At 41.9% G+C, this 23,627-nt stretch overlaps 1 protein-coding gene across 2 annotated transcripts in view; it reads right to left on the bottom strand.

The window, feature by feature from the left end:
- grapa (GRB2 related adaptor protein a) overlaps nucleotides 1-23,627 on the bottom strand; it is a 48,350-nt gene that overhangs the window by 16,660 nt on the left and 8,063 nt on the right. For both annotated transcript variants that reach the window (XM_049561017.1, XM_049561016.1), the window contains exons 2-4: nucleotides 22,875-22,972; nucleotides 21,726-21,845; nucleotides 2,040-2,208 (exon numbers count right to left, since the gene is read on the bottom strand). In XM_049561017.1, the coding sequence (XP_049416974.1) occupies nucleotides 2,040-2,208; nucleotides 21,726-21,845; nucleotides 22,875-22,972 (387 nt within the window). The remainder of the gene's footprint in view (nucleotides 1-2,039; nucleotides 2,209-21,725; nucleotides 21,846-22,874; nucleotides 22,973-23,627) is intronic.

A 23,627-nucleotide genomic window follows, 5' to 3' on the forward strand; every position in this document is an offset into this window, starting at 1 on the left:
TAAACGCCCCGATGAACCAGTTCCTCCTCCTCCTCCTCCTCACCCTCGGTTCAGGAATGAAGATGTCCTCATCCTGTGGATGTTCTACCTCACCTGAAGGAGTCGTATCTCCACACGGGCTCTCCGCACTCACTGCACTCTCTGCAGCAGGTGCATCAGGCTCTGCGGTGGAGGGTATGCACTCCTTGTCATCAGTAGCGTCGGTGTTTATCGAACTAACGCTTTTATCTGTGTGTTTGCCTTTAAACGCCCCGATGAACCAGTTCCTCCTCCTCCTCCTCCTCACCCTCGGTTCAGGAATGAAGATGTCCTCATCCTGTGGATGTTCTACCTCACCTGAAGGAGTCGTATCTCCACACGGGCTCTCCGCACTCACTGCACTCTCTGCAGCAGGTGCGTCAGGCTCTGCGGTGGAGGGTACGCACTCCTTGTCATCAGTAGCGTCTGTGTTTATGGAACTAACGCTTTTATCTGCGTGCTTGTCTTTAAACGCCCAGACGAACCTCTTCCTCCTCCTCCAGACCCTCGGTTCAGGAACATGGAGGTCCTTATCCTGTGGATGTTCTACCTCACCTGAAGGAGTCGTAGCTCCACACGGGCTCTCCGCACTCACTGCACTCTCTGCAGCAGGTGCGTCAGGCTCTGCGGTGGAGGGTACGCACTCCTTGTCATCAGTAGCGTCGGTGTTTACCTGATTTAGAGACTCTTCGAGCTGTTTATGAGCCTCCTCCAACTGACGACGGAGGTCCTTGTTTGCCTCCACAGTCTGGACCTGCTTCAGATTACATGCGTGAAGCTGGTGTTTAAGGTCCTGAATTATCCGTTTTGCGGTATGAAGGCTGTCAGCAGTTGTTTCAAGTTTGTCCTTAGCTTCAGTCAGCTCAACCTGCAGTTTTAAATTCTCCTTTCTTAGATCTGAGTCGCAGGTGTCTATGATCTTTTTACCCTTGAGCCGAAGGAGGAACTCATAGAGGGTCATGGCCTGTTTTTTCATTGCGGCTCGTGCATTGTTATTTTTACAATGGTAAAGCTGCACATGGATGGCCCCTATCTCTCTAATGAGTTTAGTCTCCAAGCCATGAATATAGGAGTTCACACGATTGTCCAGACTTCCGGTGTTTGCTATTGCCATCTTTCTGTCTCTGTGTTGTGTTTCCCGTGTGTGGTTCAGTGGATAATATTCCTGTATATCCTTCCTGTCTAACTCAGCTTTCTAAATGAATTGAGTAGCCCCCTAGCTGTGCAACTCCTTGATTTTAACCTCTACTTACAAGTTTTCAGAGGACTGTGTTGTGATGTCACAAATGACATCACATCCCCCCTTCCAATTCTGTTGCCATGGTAACAGCAAGTGCAGTGTAGAGGCAGGGATGTGTTTCTCATTTGTCACCTGGGGTAGTGGGTGTGGCTGCATGTGTGTGTGGGTGGAGTTATGTGTGTGGGCGGGGTTATGTGTGTGAGGCTGATTGATTGCCAAATGAGTATCTCCTGCACCTGCCTGTGAATCTGTTTTGCTTAGTACAGAGAGAGGGTGAGGTAGGGTGCCGAAGGCCATTTTTCCATCACAGTCTAGTCCATTCATAGTCCATCTGCATAAAATGTATGTTTTATTGAAAGGGTTAAAATAACACCCCCAAAACTGCAGTAATGGCTTCATGTTTCATCCTTGGACTCAGCGTGTCAGACAGAGCCCTGCTTTCTCCTCTCAGTGACTAATTTGGTTCTGATAGTCACACAACATGCAGTGTGAATGAACAAAACTGTGTTCCTCTTCCTCTTCACAATAAAAGCCAATCCGTTAATCACAAGTGGAATGCTTTTACTGTGAAACACCCACAGCAGGAAACTACTAATAAAACCAGCTGGAGATGGACCACAAACCGTACAACCACCTTTGCACATTACATGAATGCAGTCAGCAAAAGCGAAAGGCCTGGTAATAAAGTATTTAGGACAGTCGAAATGCCAGAAGGAAGAAAGGAAAGAAAGAAGGAAAGAAAGACACAAACGAACAAACAAACGAGGGGTTGCATGCTCACCCTGGCGAAGTGCTCGGGGTCTCTCAGAAAGACGGTCCTCTCCTTAGCGATGCTGTTGCTATGGTAGAACTCCACCAGCTCATTCAGAGAGGAGAAGAGCTCGTCCCACACGTAGTACTGACAGCAGCGATCCTGCAGCACCTTGAAATGCTGAACATGGTCCCCATAACTGCAAAACAAACAGAGAGAAGTTTAAAATACTCTCTCATATTAAAAGAACATTAGTCTTGGTCTGGTGTGGCCCGATGATTAACACCAATCAGATGTTGTTCATGTCCAAAGTCCATCCTGGGGACCAATTTTTAATGGCCTACAGCTTGTCTTTTAAAATATACTATATTTCATACCTGCTGGGTTAATCAAGCAAGATCATTTTATATTTTTTCCATTCACGTTATAATAGCAGGACTATCGTATAGTTTGTAGGAACTATCCAGGTGAGAGTCTTGTGTTTTCATAAACAGACAAGCAAACAGATGTTTATCTAAAAGCAGACATTTGCTGCTCGGCAGCAGACATGGTCACAGCAAACAAGTGTAAAGTGTAAAATCAACAGTGAAGGTTGAATATTTTTGTGCGGAAAGATGAAACAGTTGTGTTTGTCTCATTTATAGGTGTTTTTTTTTTTTTTTCCTTTTTGAACTCATATGATGTGAGAAGCAGGTTGCCCCTGGGTATTTTCACATTGTCTAATCTGGCCCTCATGCAAAAAAAAAAGTTTGGACGCCCCCGCTTTACTCACTGGTCCCTCACAATAACTGTTTAGAGACTTGTGTAGTATCTCAAACTACTGGTCATGTGCTAAGTTTTTCCATGAGATTGTCACAAACAGCTTTAATCATTTTTAACATGTTGATCTGAGCATGTAAAAAGAAATATAATTCTGCCACTGCATCACCCATTTAGTCTCAAAATTAATTTAACATAAGGGTTAGTAGTTGAGGAGAAACTCTCCAGGATAGTTGCCATGTTTCTCAGATTGATAAAAACTGTGCATGTAGTGTAAAGATGCATGAAGATACAGTATATATGTATATTGAGCATGTTGTTGCAACTACGGTTATTACACTTAACTAAAGCTAAAATGAAAATAAACCTAGCTTTGGAAAAAAAAACAGTTTAGTTAAGTGACATATAAATAAAAACTAGACTTTGGGGAAAAACAAAGACTAACTGAAAGGATATTGTCTATATATATGTATGTGTGTGTGTGTGTGTGTGTGTGTGTGTGTGTGTATATATATCTATATCTATATATCTATCTATCTATATATACATATATATATATATATATATATATATATATATGTATGTATACATATATACAGGAAATATCCTTAGTTCTAATCTTTGTCAATGTGGTCAAATTTGTCAACACAATAAGCATGCGGAGGCATTTGTGTATATGTTTACTGAGACTGGGATGTCTACAACACTGATAGTCCGTTTACTTCACAAAATGTTGTTTGTATCATAATATCTATTCTGAGCTTCTTAAATCTTGCTCCTGACAATGCTCACCATAGTACAATAATAATTTAAATAATAATATAAAATAAGAAAAATAATATGAATACTGAAACAAAAAATTAAAATGAAATGAGCAAACCCGCTTTGAAAACTACGGAAGCGTATTGCATTCACTTGACAAATAAAAAAAGCCCTGTTTTTCTGAGTAATTTTTTTCTGTTTTTCTGAGTAACATTTTTTTTTTGGGGTGTAATTTTTTCTGTTATTTGGTGTAATTTTTTCTGTTTTTCTGTTTTTTGGTGTAATTTTTTCCCTGTTTTTTGTGGTAATATTTTCTGTTTTTCTGAGTGATTTTTTCCCTGTTTCCCTGTAATTTTTTTTCCTGAACGAGGAGACGAGATACTTCAAAATCTCGCGAGAAGCTCCCACCTGGCATCTTCAAGTGACCCCTGCATTCTAATAAAAAAAAGTACAAAACTAATACCAAAAATGGTTGAAAGATATCTTGTTAAAATCAAAATTACAGCCATACATTCAAATCAAGCACAACAGTGGCACTGAAAATCATGTTATAGCTAATCAAGGAGTCAGAGGTTGGTAGTTGCACAGTTGAGGACAGGAATCTTTCCTGCAGCTCTGAGGCTGGCAGATTTAAAAACATCCAGGACGACAACAGGTTGTGTCAGTTATGCCAGTGGCTCTCTAATGGTGGCATCACGTGGATTGCTGTGATGCCAATCCAGGTGTGCCATGGGATTTTGTGATAACTGCACATAATTACTACAATATTCACCTCGGAGAAAAGAGGCTACTATAGAACTATAGACAAGAATGTAATTTATTTTAATTTAATTTAAAAAACCTTCACTGGGAACCTATTTGCTACTATTTGCATGTGGGAATTAAAAGTGTGTGATACATCAAAAGCCCTGATTGGCAGCCAGTGTGAGGGATGATAACAATTTAAAGGAGAAAGCCACGACCTACCACTGAAACAGAAGAGAAACCTGTTTTATTTTTTCTTATTTGTATTGTCTTATGTCGTGATGAGAGTGACAACACATGTTATAGAAGCTATTGTGCACGGATATAAATACAGGTGTGCCTTGAGGTTTTGGCTCGCCCTTTGGTGTGCTGCGGGCACAAAAGGTTTGAAACCGCTGAATTATGCAAATTAGGAGACGCTGAGAACTAATTTGTTGATTTAAGAGTAACTAATTAAATGTTTGTTCAAAACCCGGATCTGTTCGATCTTAATGTTCATAAATTGGATATCTTTGTAGGTTTATTGATGTTGCTGCTCTAGTTTCTGGTCTTATTTCTCTGATGGTGTTTTGTAAGCTTGTTTGGGTTGGGCATATTATACATGCATGACACCATAATCAAATCAAATCAGTCACAAATCAAACTACAATAACATCACAGTGTAGTAACAGTGGAGACTGATAGACAGTCGGACATAATCTGCTTGGCCCTGGGTCAGCGCTCTTTTTTTCCACACAATAAATGTGGACCAGCTTTGGGTTGATACCAACAGTCTTGGCCTTTAGTCCTCAAAGCTGCCCCTTTAAATCCACAGCTGTCAGCTGTTGGGACTGGCATGCACTCAGCACCGTCCTGCTCATTTGTCTCCTCAAAACACACTGGCGACCACTTATTTCCTGCTTTATTTTATTTCAAATAGCTTTTTTTTCTCATGTACATCATGTCCATAGTGAAAACCTTGGCCAAAGCAGGTGGTGAGACAAAATGTAGACACTGAAGATGAAGAGAAACTCAATATGATTAGTAGTGGAGTCTTTTTTTAAGTGTGTGTGAGTAATATTTTGGAATTTAAAGAGCAGGCGATGACATTTGCATGGGCCGCTCTGAGGGTCAGGGGGATTCTGTGCAAAGCAGATGGAGTTAAACACAACACCCATTTCGATGTGAATCACTTGTCACAGTATCTAATGTACTTGCAACATTTCATATTATATTTTGATGAACACGGAGTTGAAAGAAGATAATAAAATAAAGCTGATGGCACAAACAAAAATAGCCACCGTGCTGGAGTGCATGCCTTGTTGTTGTGATTAAAAGAGTTTGGCCAGTATTCATTGGCAATCATACCTGCTCCCCTATCCTGCTCTGTGGTGGTTGCTAAGTAACTTGCCAGCTTATCTTTAGAAATCTGGACACCTCACCATGATCATACGGTTACATAACTGCATGCAATATGCAGCGGAAGTCGATACAACTCCCCCATATTTCTAAACACATCACACAAGTGGGTGTGTGTGTAGGGCTTATGTTAATGATGGCTAAAATCTCATTTGGGGGAAGAGATAACAGCGATCTCATTATCATTTTCTCCATTGTTGCATCATTGGTGTGTTAAAATACAGCAGATTCCTCCCATAAATGACATGCCCCTGCTCTAGAATAAACACAATATAGCACTTGTGGTTTAACCTCACCGAACTCCTCCTCCTCCTCCTCTCTCTGCCTGGCGCTGCTCCAAGCCAGGAGAAAGTAAATGAGCACCGGCTTGTTTCAGACAGAATTCCTTTCTCTATTCAGATGCCGAGCTCTATGAACAAGCAGGGCTGACTCCCTGATGACTGGATGGCATTCAGCTACACCTCCACCCTGCCCTTCTTTGCCTGCCTTCTCCATTTCACCCTCTGTGTCCTCATTTCCCTCCTCTCACCCTCTCACTCCCGGAAAATGATGAGACTGTAGTGAAGTGTAAAAGACAGAGGACGCTTCATTAGTTCAAGCCAAATGTTTTTTTTAATCTTATTTTTGGATTGACACTGTACCAGCCTCTGTCGTCTTTGAACATTAACTCTGTGTGATCGGCCGTGCTGTGTGTCAGTCTTCCTCTCTGCCTTAAGGGCTTGTATTTGTCTCAGTGTTGCCATCACTCTTCTCTGTTATCTGACTTCTATCTAACTTTTCCCTTCCTATCGCAGCTCCTCTTATTATCTGCTCCACTCCGTCTCCATCACCGCCCCATCCCTCCACACTGACTCACACACAGATTTGTGATCTTCCCCATGAATGATCTCTATCAGCCCCCATCACTGTACCCAGTTGTCTCACACTGTCTGCTGCGCCCTACTGGTCGGGCTTTGTTACTGCCACCAGCTGTGCAGATGTTGTACCTGGGCCTGTGCCCTCACTGGATAGAAAAGTGGGTGACAAAGAAAAAGGAAGGCAAATTTCGAATGTGTGCAGGTGGAGATTAAAGACAGGATGCAGACAGGGCAAGGACTTTCCCTTCAGGGTATTTACCACAATGACATGTAAAATGAAACACATCAAACACTTATGGGGAAGGGAAGGGGAAGCAAGTCATTATTTTAAGTTGTGCTGAAGCCTGTTCATCGCATCTACTTTACATTTCCTGCAGCTGTTATGTGTCAGTAAAAATGCCATGTTTAACATAGTGGTAGCTTTTGTTTGTTTGGGGTCAATTTTAAAGCACAAAAATCATTTTTAAGCCAAGATTATAATCATCTGTCATCCTGACTAACACATTTTCCTGGTTATCCCATCCAGTGTTTGACAAATGATTGACATTAAACACAATACAGCAGCCACACACACAAACTCTGTCTGTCTCAATGCACAATGCGAGAAAGATGACTAAGAAAGTTGCTGTGTGGGAAACTGTGATGGATATGTAGCTATGGCAGTTTTAATGTTTGCTTTGTTTGGAAGTTGGTCCAGCAACTTCACTGGCTTCTTGTTAAATATCACATCGATTTGAAGACTCTGCTTCTCACCTTTAAGGCCCTTCATAATCAAGCCTCTTCCTACCTGTCTGAACTCCTTCATATCTACGCTCCCTCCCATACTATTAAATCGTACTCGTACTCGTCGTCCTCCGCTTATCTGGGTCCGGGTCGCGGGGGCAGCAGCCTCAGCAAAGAAGCCCAGACAGTCCTCTCCCCAGCCACTTCTGTCAGCTCTTCCGAGGGAACCCCAAGGCGTTCCCAGGCCAGCCGGGCGATGTAATCCCTCCATCGTGTCCTGGGGCGGCCCCGAGGACTCCTCCCGGTTGGACATGCCCGAAACACCTCCCAAGGGAGGCGTCTGGAAGGCATCCTTACTAGATGCCCGAACCACCTCAACTGGCTCCTCTCAATGCGGAGGAGCAGCGGCTCTACTCCGAGTCCCTCCTGGATGTACGAGCTCCTCACCCTATCTCTAAGGCTGAGCCCAGCCACCCTGCAGAGCTCGTGACCATAGGTGAGGCTTTATGATGATGATATTACACCTAATATTTAGAATTATGATTTTTGTCTCATCATTTTATTAACTTTTATTGTATAGAATTGTTTTATTTTATGATCTATGGATACATTGCTGCTGCTTTTAACTGTGTCTTGTAAGGTGTCCTTCAGTGCTCTGAAAGGTGCCTAAAAATAAAATGCATTATCATTATTTTTATCATCATTAATACATTTTTTACAAGTTGGTTCTCACATGGTGGGAGAAACTGGCAAACCAGTGTGAGTTAAAACATAAAGGAATTACACCGAAACTCTGCACACGCTACCATTAACTCAGCAATATTGTATTAGACATAAAATTAAAACTTCCTAAATACTCAAGATATAACATGTCGTAAAATCTATGAGAGCATTTGATTATATGGAAGCAAATAAGAGACATAAGTATTTAGATTTTAATCACCACTGAATACTTGATACTGCAATTTAAACCACTACTCATAGCACTGACATACTTTACTTTGAAAATCCCAGTTCACTTCTTTGAAATTAAAATAGAAAAAATTCTTGATTTGCAATTTCAAAAGCTGTATTTGAATTTCTTTTACAATGTTCACAATTTCAGAACTAAAAATTCAAGTTTCAGAATTAAACAAAAAAATTGATTGGTCAAATTCAGATCTAAAAATTAAAATTGAAAAATTCTAGTAGAACATCAGATAGTAGATGTCAGATTCTACGTTAACAGCACAAACTGGGGGGAACAAGTGCCGTTGTTCTCTGTGGTAGTCATCTGTGGGTTTTTGAGATGCTTTCTTCACACGTGTCACACGACTGACAGTCTGTCTGTGACCAGCTACGTGATTTTATCAGCCAGAAGTCATTTTGTCTTTTTTTTTTTTTTTTTTTTTAAATTTGACTCAGGACAACATCTTATGGTATGGACAAACATTATATACAATAACAGAACAATGACACAGCGTGGCTAAACTATAATCAGTGTTAGTTAAACGAAGGAAAGCCATTCTTCAAAAAAAACCACCTAGTTCACAAATTACTTTTGGCTTATCTGATTGTAATAAAATTAATTCAAACAAAATGGATGGTTTGAATAATACTTTTGACGATTATCATCACAGAGGTTGCAGATCCTCTGGTTTATTTACTCTAGAATTACAAATAGCCTGTCTGTACTTTAGGTTTTCATGCAACAGATGATACATTTTTGGATCTGAATTTGACCAGTTCAGTTTGAACAATGTAAATCTTTTGAAATTTGAGTTTTTATTCCTCCACGGCAGCAACAGGCGTGGCTGAAGGCATTTTGTTTTCCTGTTCATACGTACATCCCATTCCTGTGAACACAATATCTCAACAAGACCTTGAGGGAATTTCCTCAAATCACTTTGGACAAACATGTGAACTAATTACAACATAGTGATCAAAGGTCAAGGTCACTGTGACCTCACACAGCATGATTTTGGCCATAACTCAAGAATTCATACGCTAATTATGACAAAATGTCACACAGATGTGTAATAGGATCAAATTAAATGCTGACATTTTATATCCAAAAGGTCAAAGGTCAACGTCACTATGACATCATGTCATAATGTTCTACAAAAACACTTTTCTGTCCATTATTCAACAACATAACTCAGGAACAGGAGGGGAGACATTTGGTCAGATACTGAATTGGTGACACTAATCTTGTAGCTGTGCTGATTGTAGAGATGATCTGTGAAGATGTGTGTGAAACATCCACATTTTAGAATTTGCAGCATCCGTGGCTAAGTGGCTAAATGCATCAGTGGCTGTTAAAATTCAGGTATTTATGTCTCTTGTCTGCTTCCATATTATTACAGGTAATAATGGTAGTGAAGTTTGGAAGACAAAAAAAGATCTTAAATATTTCATCTTGATTTTTGCATATCAATTCCACACACAGTGTCAGCAGAGGAATAATGTACCTTGCAGCGTCTCTGTATAAGTAACCAGAAGTGCTTCAAATATTTATCAAGCAACCCTTAAACTACAACATCACATCTTCATGCTCAATTTGCCCTGCGGTGCAAAACACTACTCCACCTCTGTACCACTAGAGTGAACTAATGCACTTTGAAATTTAGGCACGGAACCATGGGAAAATTAGAGAAACAGTCAGAATAAAGACCACAAACCATTTACAAAGGTCATGTAACACCTCCCACGTGTCATTATACGGTCGTATGAACAATGGAAAGTTAATAAAAATGTTTTAAATACTTCATTTGCTCATATTGGGGGTTGTTTACATCATCATGATCACTGACTAGACGTCAAAAAAAGAGGAAGGGGAAGGAGGATGAGGGAAAGCAGATGTAATGTTGCAACTATATCAGCGTTAGGTGGTGCCATGTAGACGTTTTTATTAATTATTACCCAGAGACATCAGAGAAGCACGAGCGTAACACAGACAGCATCTGTCTCAACTTGATCACGAACTCACACACACACACACACACACACACACACACACACACATATGCACACATACACACTCTCCAAGTGCCCTCTCATCTCCCTGATCCAGTGTAATTAAGGCCCACAGCGATAGAGAGATTATTTTCTTTTTCCAACTAAAAGGAAACGGGTGAGAGAGAGATTAAGGGAGAATGAGAAAGACTGAAAGAGAGAAAATGATATAGATGTAGAGATAGAATGCAGAGGGAGAGATACACGGTAGATGAGGACAGAAGTTATTTATAAAACTTTAACTCTGCGCCAGCACAATTCAAGACGCGTGAAGGTCATCCGTCCATCTTTCTCTCCACTTTCTCCCCATCAATCTAGTCTCACTACCCCATTCTCTCTCTCTCTCTGTCTCTGTCTCTCATCCTGCCAACCCCCCCTTTCTCTAATCTGCTGTTCAGTTTCTAAATCGCTGCAGATGTCTGGAATCCTTCACACGGCCGCGCTGACACCTCCAGCTGTCAATTTAACTCTGTGACTGTGAGAGTGTATCAGTAACCGATGGTGGTGTCAGGGAGTTATCAGGGTGCTCGTCAGCCCATGTGCTCGATACAAATCACTGATTACATCGGTGTTTACGCGCGTGTCTGGTTGGCGTATTTGACTTCCTGTTATCTCGTGTATCACAGGCTGAGCGTGGTGTGTGTGATTTTGTGAAAGTGTGTCAACCAAGCGTGTCAGTGACTGAGAGGTTCAGCTCCTCCTGCAGCATCAATATACATTAGCCATCACCCGTCTCCATAGATGGATGACGAGAGAGGGCAGAGGGAGGAAGTGTGTGTGTGATGGTGTGCAGACAGGGCGCCGAGATGGAGCGAATGAGGTGAAGAGTGATAAAAGATCTGTGGTGGAAGCAATTTAGTCCAAAGTGTGTTGACGGTTCAATAAGGAGCCTTTCAGACGGAGATGATATGGGCCTAAAAGAGGGAGAAAGACTCTCTTCTCAAGTCAGTTATTAACAATCAACCATATACCTAAACAAACACTGACTTCATGCGAAAAAGCAGAAATAGCAAACTCCCATCTCTATAGCTTGCATCAATTCTAACCCTTTATACTTTGAATTTAAACCATGAAGTCGTTCGTGTCAGCCTGAAAATTTGGATAAACTGATATGATGGGTTCAGACAAGAGCTGCTGTCATTGGTTGAGATCAGTTTCAGAAGATGGAGTTCATATCAGCAACTGGCAAAAAAAAAATCCTGTAATAAATATGGATTTGAGTTATATAATAGTTTTTCTGAGCCAGAGATGCTTCAAGGAGAGAAATAATCTGATCACTTTAGTTCAGTCTCAACAGACAGAGTGAAAGAGCCACAGCTTTTCTGACTAGCCAAACCAGCCTATAGCAATTTGGGTACGCTAGTTAGCAATGCTACATTCTGAAAAAACAGATTGTACACATTTTGAGGCTGCTGTATATGGTTAATTCTTAAAGGAATAGTTTGACATGTTGTGAATCATTATTTTTTGCTTCCTTGTGAAGAGTTATCTTAGGTTTTTCCCCCTGTTTCCAGTCACTGTGCTAAACTAATCTAAGCTAAGCTGCTGCTGGCCGTAGCATCATATTTATCGTACAGATATGAGAGTGGTATCAATTGGCTCATCAAACTCTTAGCAAAAAAAAAGCAAATAAGCATACTTTCTAGAATAACAAAAGATTCATTTTAGACAAGACTACTTTTTGCTATCAGTGTTGCTAGCTCTTTTCCAGTTAAAGTAGCTAGCACTAGCTCCAAAAAGGGCTAAAATTCGCCAGAAGATGCCATATGCTCATTCGCATATTGGTGATATCATCGTGCATTAATGGAAGTATTAAAACTTCCCTGAATTTTATTTAACAGTGCCACAGGGATGATGGGGTTTTTTTGTAGGCCAACACGGACGTTAGCTAACCCTGGACCCCTCAACAAAAAGCCTGTGGGATTTTTCAGTTGGATTTTGGATTATTGCAAAAAATACACGTTGTTTAGCAAGATAATCTTCACAAGTTAACACCACTTTTATGATTTTTGAAATGCAATTGCAGTCATCAGACGTAAAAAGCTAACGTTTATCTATAAACGAACTACACTAAGGTTGCATCATGACTTAATGTCGCTACCACAACAAGGCTGTAAAGACGTTTTTGGCATGATGATGTTCTGTAGTCTCATTTAGCCACTTAGCAACTGCTTTTTTTAAGACACCTAACAGCTTCAGGATTCTCAAGTAAGGTATTTACTGGTGTTATTTTATGTTGTGGAACAAAACATGTAAATCTCTTATGCTTGTCTTAAGCACAGACCTTATTTCAGGCATCTAACCAAAAACCCACTGGCTTAAGTAGAATGAAGCAGGAGTGAAAAAATCCTGATTAATTTCTGCACCAATCTAAAAACAATCACTCAGCAGATCATTTGAATGGCACAAGAGCTATGGTGCTTATACTATAACATACTACTATAATGCAACACTCACTAAGAGGGTCTGAAAAGTTGTTAAATCTAGCGAGAAAGTTGCCAAGATGGCAAAACTGTTTGCTATATGATGGGAGTCAAACATTTTCTCACAGCTACAGTTGTCTTTCCCAAAATGTTGAAATACTCCTTTAAGTTTGTAGCGTGGTAAGCACTGTAGACCCAAACTAAAGTCTGTTAAATGGAGACCCTTTAGGGCTAAACAAAATCATGCATTCATGATTTTATGACATGCAATTGTTTTTCTTTTATACTTGGGGTTATGTACCACTCCATCACCAGAACCAGAGAGGAGAAGGACAGAGAGGAAAGGCAGTGAGAAATATGTACAAAATAAAGTGAGAAAAAAACAGATGGAGAAAAGAAAGGAGGAGACCCTCTGGGGGGATTATTTCCCAGAGGACTGGCTGGTCTTATTTCAGCTCCACTGTCAATATGAGAAAACAGAGAAATAAAAAAGTTAAATCATGCAACCCCCCCTCCACCCACCATAAGCGCTTCCTTCCCCTGTCTATTTTATCTGCAGTCGCGGCTTGCTCTTTCCCTCTGTCTCTCTTCATATTCTACTTCTCTCTATTTCTCTCTGTATTTATGTCTCTGTCTCTCTCAAGTCTGTCTCAATTGTGTGTAGGTCACTGAACTGTGGTATTCAATTGGTGCCACTGAGCTGTGGGGCAAGCTGTGAAAGCCTAACTGGACAACTGAAAACAAAGAAAAGAAGAAGCACTTTTTTCTTTCGGTTACAAATGTCGAAGCAGTGATGAAAACAAAACAACATAACATAGAAATCATAGGTTTTCTATGGTTACTACAATTTTGGCAAAGTCATCTTCATTGGGGATATTTCCAAAACCTCTAGTACTCTGTGAGAGTTAGCAACTCAGTCTCCAAGATACATGTTGGCATTGTACTGCAGACCATGGATACATTACATTTGTGTGTTATTATGAAGCAGATGCAAGACTTACTGTCACTTTGCATTTCAATAATGCTGTGGCTAACGTTTTAGGCTTGAAAACCACTTGGTTATGGTTAGAAAAAGATCATGTTTTGGCTTAAGATGCCCGATGCTTTTGATGTCACAGTCCCGGCAGGAAATGCAGTGATAGCTCCACAAAAGATGAACACATTTCATGGCACTATCCTCACAGGAGATGCAGCAATGTCTCTGTCAAAAACAATCGCTTTTCCTGGCACCATCCCTGCAGGATACACTGCAATGTCTCAGTAACAAACAACTGTATTTTGTGGCACTATCCTGGCATTTAGGTACAACAACAACTGCATTTTGTGGTACTAATCTGGCTGGAAATGCAGCCATGTCTCTATAAAAACAGTCACTTTTCGTGGCACTATCCTGGCAGGAAACACTGCAGTGTCTGGGTAATAACCAACTGCATTTTGTGGCACTATACCGGCAGGAAACACAGTGATGTTTCGGCAATAAACAACCACTTTTCGTGGCACCATCCCAGGTGGAAACACAGCAACGAGTCACAAAATACCGCCCACATTTGGTGGCTAGAAACATAGCAATGACCTGCCAAAAAAACAACCAGTTTTCATTTTATTATTTTATTTCACCAAGGTGACACACCATCTACCATCCCCTTCACCTCCAGATGCAAAGACAGCTCATATGCTAATTCACTTAAGAAACATCAGTGTGATACATATGAAACAAACAAATGTATCTGTGGTTTGCAGAAACACACAATACCAGCATTTTCCTCTGGTGACTGGACTGGATGAAAAGATTGATACCACTCTCGTGTATTAGAGCGTCTATCTCTCCATCGGAAATAAGTAATTAGTATTTGAGTATTTCCCAAAGTGTCAACTATTGCTCTCGTGGCTTGGATGTGCATGAAGCAAGAACTTAAAGGAGAATTTCACCTGAAGATGAACCTAATTGCTGCCAGCACCGTATATTTATTCCCAAATGACGTTGCATAACTTCGCTGACTCATTTCTTCCCTCAGTTCTTTTTCACTTTTTCTCCACATACATTTATTTGTCCAGCTATATACTAAGTGCTTTGCTTTTATCAGAGGGTTATCAAGCCTCCCAAGGAGACAACATTCATGGGACACAGAGTCCGCAGTGTGTTACTTAAAGCTCAAAGAAGATTATGAATCTGTAAAATAAGCACAGCCTAAAGGGTCAGTTCCCTTTATGGTTCCTCTTTGGAGTAATGACCCTGTAAAAAGTCTAATGATGAGTGATGGCAAGGAGGCTGAATGAACAGCCCGATTCAGCACTTTGCTGTATGAGCCATCAGGCACTGGAGGCATGAGTCAGTGATATCAGAGGCCATGTCAAAAACGGTGGCATCCACAGTGGAACGCCACAACAACAGACAAACGGCTCAGGCTGTTTTAGTGAGCAGTATTTACAGTATTCCACACTCAAAGGAAGATTTTTAAGGCCAAAAATACAGGCAACACTTAAATATATCTGCAGTGATGTCATTGTCATCACACTTTGTCATCACTCTGTGTCCCAGTGGTAGCAAGGGGCAGGAGTTAGTCATTTTTTTAACAATAATTATCTCGAGGAAAGACACTCTGATTGACCTCCCTGAGGGACAAGAGTAAATGCACAGAACTCAAGCTATCTCTCACACACACATACACACTCACACATATACATTTGGTTTAGACAAACCATATCCAAATGTGAAAGCAAAGACAATGTCCTTTGTTCTATACATGACCGTCACCTGATAAGACAAAGGCCACAGGAAAACCAAATGTTCTGTGTGTATGAGTCTGCACGCGTGGGCGCACCACCTTACTGTTCAAATAACAATACATAGGCACATAGAGGGCTGAGCTGCGGTGAAACGACCTTGAGCTCTATCAGACGACGAGACACCCAGCAATCAAAAAGAAACTGCTGACTGCTTTTACAGTTTAATTGAAAGAAAACACAAATAAAAAAGTACTGTTTCGGGGAGAAAAGCAAAATGACCACACAGCTGAAATAAACAAAGGTGCGCTCCAGCTTCAAATATCATGTTGTGGTTGTTATCAGAGTGTATCCACTTTCCCTCCATGTGCACTGTCTGCTTTTTGCTGCTGTTACTGATTTCCAAGAATGTCCTTTGATGACTCACAGAGACAGTGCACAGCTTTTACAGTTGTTACATTCAGCTGTGAGTGTTACGTGTAGGTGGAAGGTCTGATATTGATAGTGATTGTGACAGAGTGCGAAGGAGGAAGTGAGATTTTCCATTTGAGAAAAAGTGAAAGTTATGTCCCTTGTCAGCGAGAGTCTGAAAAATACCCCACCAACAAAAACCAGGAATATATCATGCTGCCTTTTAACTGTGTTGATGTACCTGAGCTCCTTTACTCTAGACGTGTCTTTTTTCTTTTTCAGACTAGACCTATGTTACAGCATTTTGGAAGACTCAGACACAGGAAAGACAAAAACCAATCCTTTGGGTGAGTCTGCTGCTGAGTCAAAGAGAACTGTGAAAGCCCAGCTAAGCAAAATGGATTCCTCATCTCTGTCTATAAGAGTCTAGGTTGGCATCACTTTGCTCCACTTTCCAAAAATAAGCTACTAAATAACCCATTGGGACAGATTCGCTGGCATAGTCTGAAGCTAGTCCCCAGCCACATATTCTTTCATAACCACCTTTCAGAAAGTAATCTGAACAGAAACTCTACTTAAACAAGGCCCCCTCTATTCTGTCTGTGGGCAATACAGCTCTAATGCAGACCCCAGAAAGCTTTTATACAACCCAGACACCAGAGGAAAACATTGGCATTGTATATTTTTTGCAAATCACAAATGCATTACATTTGTACATTTCATATGTATCAGAAATCTAAAGTGGTGGAGTATAGAGGCTGACTTTGCCATTGTGAGGTGGAGGGTATGGCTGCCAAGCTGCAGACCACTGTTAGAGAACAACAAAAATGGATGTGATTTCACGAGTCATTGCTGCTTCTCCAGCTGCTTTTTTTTGCCACCAAATGTGGGTGTTTTCTAGCATTTTCCATTGGCTATAGTGCCACAAAAAGTCCCCAGTTTGAATCCAGGGTGAGGGGTTCGAACCCCAGGGTGGGGGAGCCCCTCTGTGCAGAGTTTGCATGTTCTCCCGGTGTCAGCGTGGGTTTTCTCCACAATCTCTGGCTTCCTCTCACAGTCCAAAGACATGCAGATTAGATTAATCAGTGACTATAAAGCCCCATTTCCACCAAACACTTTCAGTATGACACATTTGAAACCAAAAGTAACCCTTCAGACATGGTACCTAGACCCTAGGTCCGCTTAGCGTTTCCACTGCAAACAGTACTCTTGAATGTGAGCAGGGTTGTTGTCACTCACTGCTCCGTCCAGCACTCACTGTATTTCCTCATCAGCAGTGACACAGATGGAAGTCTGCACCTCGTTTATCGTCCACAGAACGAGGCTGCACACCAACATTTTCACAAGAAACTAAAACAGGCTGCAGTGAGAGGCTCTCTCCATGGCATATTTAAAAATAGCAGGTTTGTGCATTTTGTCCTTCTCAGGCAAGCTCAGGGATTTAGTGTTGTTGTAGCCCACAGGAACAACGCTCCACCATGCTTTTTTTCCTCCGAGTGAGGATTATACCATCCGAGTCAAAATTGATATCAACATAACATCTGTTTACAAACTCTCACACAACTTGTGCAGTACCATTAGCCCCGTTTTCACCAAACACTTTCGGTATGGTACCTTTGGAACCAACAGTAACCCTTCAGACAAGTTACCTAGACCCTAGCGTTTCCACTGCAAACAGTACCCTTAAATGTGGGCGAGGTTGTTGTCACTCACTGCTCCGTCCAGCAAAATTAATATATAAACGCTTGATGATCCACTAATTAGTTAAAGTGCGTGTGTCAAGTAAAAGCTAAAGTAATGGTCAAAGTTGTCACAGTGAAATTTAAGGTGTGTCGATGGATTCATGTTGTCAACTCATGCATTGAGTAAATTACAAGTAAACATTCCGCCTTAAAAGTTGTCGGCAGGCAGCCCAGTGAATTAGGTCATTTAGGCCTCTCCAGCCGGCACTTGGCCACCAAAACCAAGATTTTTTTTAAGCCCAAATGTGATATTTTTGTCACCATAACCAAGTGGTTTTTGTGTTTAAACCTAAACACATGTTAACCACAGCGTTGTTGAAACTTTCAACGTATGTACTACATGATAACTTACAAATGTAACTTGGCCGTGTTTTGCAGAAACATACAAGGATTGGGTTGGTAAGCATCCATTCTACATTTGTGGATATGTTTTATTCTCATTCCAGTATGTTCTTTTTAACTCAATATATTTAAGCCTACAAATAATACATAACTTATTGAAAGATCGATTAAATTCAGCTGTTGTCCAGTGAAAGCAATGTATCTTAAAACTTGCTTATTTAAGTCAAGACTCAAGCCTTCCTTTATGGCCTGAAAAAAGTATCCTACTCCTTTGGCTGAATAAAGCTTTTTAAACCTCTTAATTACCTGATTATCTAAAAATTTCATCCTCACCTTGACCTCAGTGTTTCTAAACACCGTGGCTATAGCCCAGTCCCCAGCGTGCATTTTTCATAATTGGATTGGATTAGAATGATAAACAAGGCCGCAATGTTCAATAACCCAGTAACAGCTTTCTGATGGTTCATTACATTGTTTTATTTTATTATTTATTTTGCTGGGAATGAAGCCTGAGAGCATATTAAATCCCAAAGGTGGCAACAGGGGTGACTGTATGATGAAATCAATTTGTTGTAATAGAATTACTTGTCATCATAACATGATGTCACAGTGACACCCAATCCTGACATCCTCACACATAGACCTTTAACACCATGAAATACTTCCATGATGGACTAAGACAACGTATCCTCATACAACAGTTCATCTTATGATATCTAATGAATTAGTGCCCCTGTCGGTTAGGTTAGATTTAGGAAAAGAGTCAGCCTTCATAACTAAATGAGTTAAATACGAATTCTGATGCATTACTTTCTGTAGGTGTAAGAACAGTGCATGACAACAGCCTAACTAAAGTGATGTCTGTGAGAATGAACCACGGTGCCTCTCCTTGACCTTAATGTGACATTCATTCATTCATTTCCAGTAACTGCTTATCCTGTTGGTGTCACAGGGGGGCTGGAGCCTATCCCAGCTGACACTGGTGATAGGCAGGGTACACCCTGGACAGGTCGCCAGACTATCACAGGGCTGACACATAGAGACAGACAACCATTCACACTCACATTCACACCTACGGACAATTTAGAGTCACCAATAATCTGCATGTCTTTGGACTGTGGGAGGAAGCTGGAGTACCCGGAGAAAACCTACGCTGACACGGGGAGAACATGCACCCTCTTGCTGCGAGGCAACAATGCGCACCACTGCATCACTGTGCCACCTTTAAGGTTTTGGTGAAACTGACCCTGAGATTTCAATGAAAACATCACATCACATGTATTTTAACCTTACATTACATTCACAGTGTTGCATAATTTCTAACTTCACCAGCAGTTTTCCAGTGAATTATGGAACAATGTCCCTTTTTGGCTTCACTTGTTGTGGTGTGTGAAAGTGGATCCGATTTTCAAGGGCTGACGTCAAAGCCGGACCGAGCTGAGCCGAGCTGAGCCGGGGCTGAAGTTTCCACAGTTACTGCTGTCAGGACGTCTCCTCTGACAGGGGAGCTGTCAGCACACGAGGACCGCACACACACTCACACTCACACAAACACCTGACCCAATTTTCAAGCTGCTACACCATCCAGCAACAACAGCCAGAGAGGCATCAGCAAACAGCCAAAAAATAAAACAAGTAGCTTTAAAATCCTCTCTGTCCCCTCCTGGCAAACCTGTTTTACACACAGCACCTCCCTTCTCTGCCTTCGCTTTAATTTTCCCTTTCGATTCTCTTAATGCAGGAAGCTTCCTTTCCTGTCCTAAATCCACTGGGTGAGAGATATCATGCCCAGACTTTGTTACAACCAACCACAAAACAACCCACAAATCCAACTCTTAACCCCCGACTTAAGCCAGTTACAGCACCAGCACCCCATAGAGGAGCCAACCCTCAGTTCCAGGTCTGGCCTTTAGTGCCAAAACTCAATCTCCAGACACCCCCCCTTCGCCCCCTCCACACACACCCTCCACCTCCAATATCCACACAACCCCCAGGAAACAACACCAAGCCTCAGCTGCATCCCTGACCGGCGTCAGCCCCCCGACAAGACAACCGATCGGCCCCATCAGCAGCTCCAGATGCCGCGGTGTGCCAGACAGGATTAGCTCACATCAGGCCAGAGGGGTTGCGGATCCTCTTACCCTCCTTCCCATACCTTATCCTCCAGCCCTCCTCCTCTGCCTGCTCCTCTGATCCCCTGCCACCAACATAAAGTCTACAAGCACACACTCGAAATGTTATTAACGATCCAACAAGGGACAACAATGCTGCATGCGCAGGGATGTGAGCATACAATATATATTTGCATAGGTCTGCTAATTGAATTAGATTGCATTAGAAGAGATTGAATTCAACTTTAATGGTCCCGGTGGAGGAACAGGGACACTGCAGTAATAAGAGGATGCATTGAGAATAGGAAGAGCATGTCATAAAAAAGAATATATAGGTCAGACTGGTGTATAGAAGTCAACCTAAGAGTTTTAGCTCTCAGGCTTATTAAGGATACTAAGGATACAGTGCAACCCAGTCGCCAGAAAAATGTTGGCATTGTATGTTTCTGCAAACTACAAATAAGTTGCATTTAAATGTTATGTAGTGTATATGTTGAAAATATATGTTTCAGCAATGCTGTGGTTAATGTGTGGTTAGGTTTAGGCACAAAAACCACTTGGTTATAGAAGTGCAGCAATGTCTCCGTAAAAAGCAACCATTTATCATGCCAGTATCCCAACAGGAAAAGCAGTGATGTTTTGGTAATAAACAATTGCTTTTTGTGCCTAAAATTCCTTTCAAACACAGAAATGACTACCTTAAAAACACCCATGTTTGGGGGCTAAAAAGCTGCAGGATACAGAGCCATGGGTCGCTAAAAAACACCCACAGCTGGAGGCTGAAATGCAGCAGGATAAAGAGCCATGGGCCTCTAAAAAACACCCACATCTGGGGGCTGAAATGCAGCAGGATAAAGAGCCATGGGCCTCTAAAAAACACCCACATCTGGGGGCTGAAATGCAGCAGGATACAGAGCCATGGGTCGCTAAAAAACACCCACATCTGGGGGCTGAAATGCAGCGGCATAAAGAGCCTCAGGGTCACTAAAAACACCCACATCTGGGGGCTGAAATGCAGCAGGATAAAGAGCCACAGGGTCACTAAAAACACCCACATCTGGGGGCTGAAATGCAGCAGGATAAAGAGCCATGGGTCGCTAAAAAACACCCACGTCTGGGGGCTGAAATGCAGCAGGATTAAGACCTACATTTCGCACAAAACACCCACATTTGGGGGCTGAAATGCAGCGGGATAAGGAGCCACAGGCTAAAAAATATGAGCCACAGGTCGCTAGAAAACACCCACATTTGGGGGCTGAAATACAGTAGCATAAAGAGCCATGGGTCGCTAAAGAACACCCAAGTCTAGGGGCTAAAAAGCTGCAGAAAAGACATCGATGGGTCTCTAAAAAATACACATACTTGGTGCCTTAAAAACCGGTGGAAGCAAAGCAATTACCTGCTCAATCACGTGTCTATGTGACACGTCATAATATTGATATGATACCTGACACCTATGAAACATGCAAATGTAACATGACAGTGACGATTCTCAGTCATCCAGGTCATGGTAATCATAAGTGCTACATCATAGGCAGCTGGGTTTCTTGCTTGAAGAAGTTTTGTCTTCAAGAAACTCAAGCAAGTCCAGTTGCCTACAATATAGCACTTATGATGCAAATGTAACATGTTCGTGGTTGTAGAAATGTACAACGCCATTATTTCCTTTGACAACTTGGCTGAAATGTGCACACTATAAACTCTTCAAATATCCTTTATCTCCTACCTGACGGACATGGAGAACTCTCCAGGTGCGCTCTCACTCTCTCTGACCAGAAACGCCCCACACTCCCTGTGTCTGAGTCGACTTTCTGCCACACCGCGAGATATACGACCGGCAAACCAGCTGTAAGCAAGAAAGAAACAAGTCATTGATTTTACTGTTTTATCGATGTGAGTGTGAACTGTGTTTTTCTGGGATCCGTGCAGCTGCAACACATTTCTGCACGCATTCAAACATTTGTTTGGATATCATAACTTTTGATGTTTGTATTTCCAGTGGAAATAATGAGACTTTAAAAGCAAAGCAGCTCTCAACAGCAGAGATCAACGCTGACAGGGAAATAAAAGAGAGGTTGAAGGGAGGAAAAGTTAAATTAGCACATTTCTGAAGTTATTTTTAAGCACGCTGCTAAATATGCACGCCAAACAAATCCCAAAATGCCGGATTTCAGTTGTCAGCTGTGAAGTAATGGTACCATTTTTCATTTCTTTTCTTTTTTTTCGCTCATTAGTCTTGCTTAGTAGAGCAGTTTGTTTGGATGCAAGGTTTGCATAAATGACGTTCTGCTTTCATGAGCCCGTGCTCCGCAGTCAATTTGATGGCTCAAATGAGGGGAGAGCACATTCAATATGGATGCCACATTATGGGACTCTCTTGGTTGGGGTCGTGGGGTCAGGATTCTGGCTGTGTGAAGAAATGCGGGAGAGGGAAAAACACATATCCTTAACGCTGTGCACAAACTTCACTCAGCAGCTCCAACTGGACCGTGCATCAGTGTTCATTAACGAGCCCCGTTGCCAGTTTAGTGTTTGTCACAGCAAAAAAAAAGTGGAGCCCAGCTGGTGTATGACCATCTGATGGAGATACAGGGTGTACCAGCAGCTTCACTGTAAACACACACACGGTTGTATCATGTGTGATTACATAAGACAGCGAGTGAGTGTGTCCCTTTGGGTAGGCTGCCTTATGCCGGAGTGCAGATGTCCAAAGCAGAGCAGAAAAGGCCCCGAGCGACACACACTCACTGATGAGCTGTTTAGATGGACCAGTGCTGGATGTGTGAAATGTATTCATGTGCTTTACAGATGAGTTGCAGACGTGTGTGTGTGTGTGTGTGTGTGTGTGTGTGTGTGTGTGTGTGTGTGTACTTACGCGTGTGGCCGCAGGTTGATGTAGTTTTTGGGCACAAAGCCTTTTCTGTTGTGGAGCTCAGCTGTGTACCAGTTAGGATCATCCTCCATGTTGGTGATCTAAAAGCAAACACACACACACACACACACACACACACACAGATGAAATATTGCCCATAATGATGTTGACGCAGCCTATTACTATCGGGTGAAAGGCCAACATCATTCCTCTCTCGCTCTCTGTATATCAATCTCCTCGCCAGGCCTCTCTTCTTCTATTATCCGGTACAGTGGCTTTTATCCATCGCCATGTGAAGCGAGGCCGTCGACTCACACAAATTCCGAAAGCACACGAGATTATTGGCCGGTTCAAAATGCCACATAAAGCCCTTCATGACTACACACACACGAGGGGCCAGCAAACAGATCTGAACTGCATTAACCCGTGTCGCTGCGTGTAACAGAGCAGAAGTGTCACGCTTTATGTTCAATAGAACCAGAGCTGCTGATGTTAAATGACTTTTTCTGACGGACATTTTTTAGACAGAAACAGTGAGTGCAGCGGAGGACAGTTTCTAATTGTGAGAGACACACTGTCACCTGATACGGTCCAGTTTAACTGCTTTAATGTTTACCTCTTTCATCCTGTCTCGTTTCATTGCTCTCGCTGCAGTTTTTTCTGTTCTGTTGTCGTTTTTTATTCAGTATTCTAATCCAGCGCTGACACCCCTTGTCATTTTGATATTTTAAGCTGTTGTTTTGTTTGCTCCGCTTG

Source organism: Epinephelus fuscoguttatus, linkage group LG19 (genome assembly GCF_011397635.1).
Source record: "Epinephelus fuscoguttatus linkage group LG19, E.fuscoguttatus.final_Chr_v1".
NCBI lineage: Eukaryota > Metazoa > Chordata > Actinopteri > Perciformes > Serranidae > Epinephelus > Epinephelus fuscoguttatus.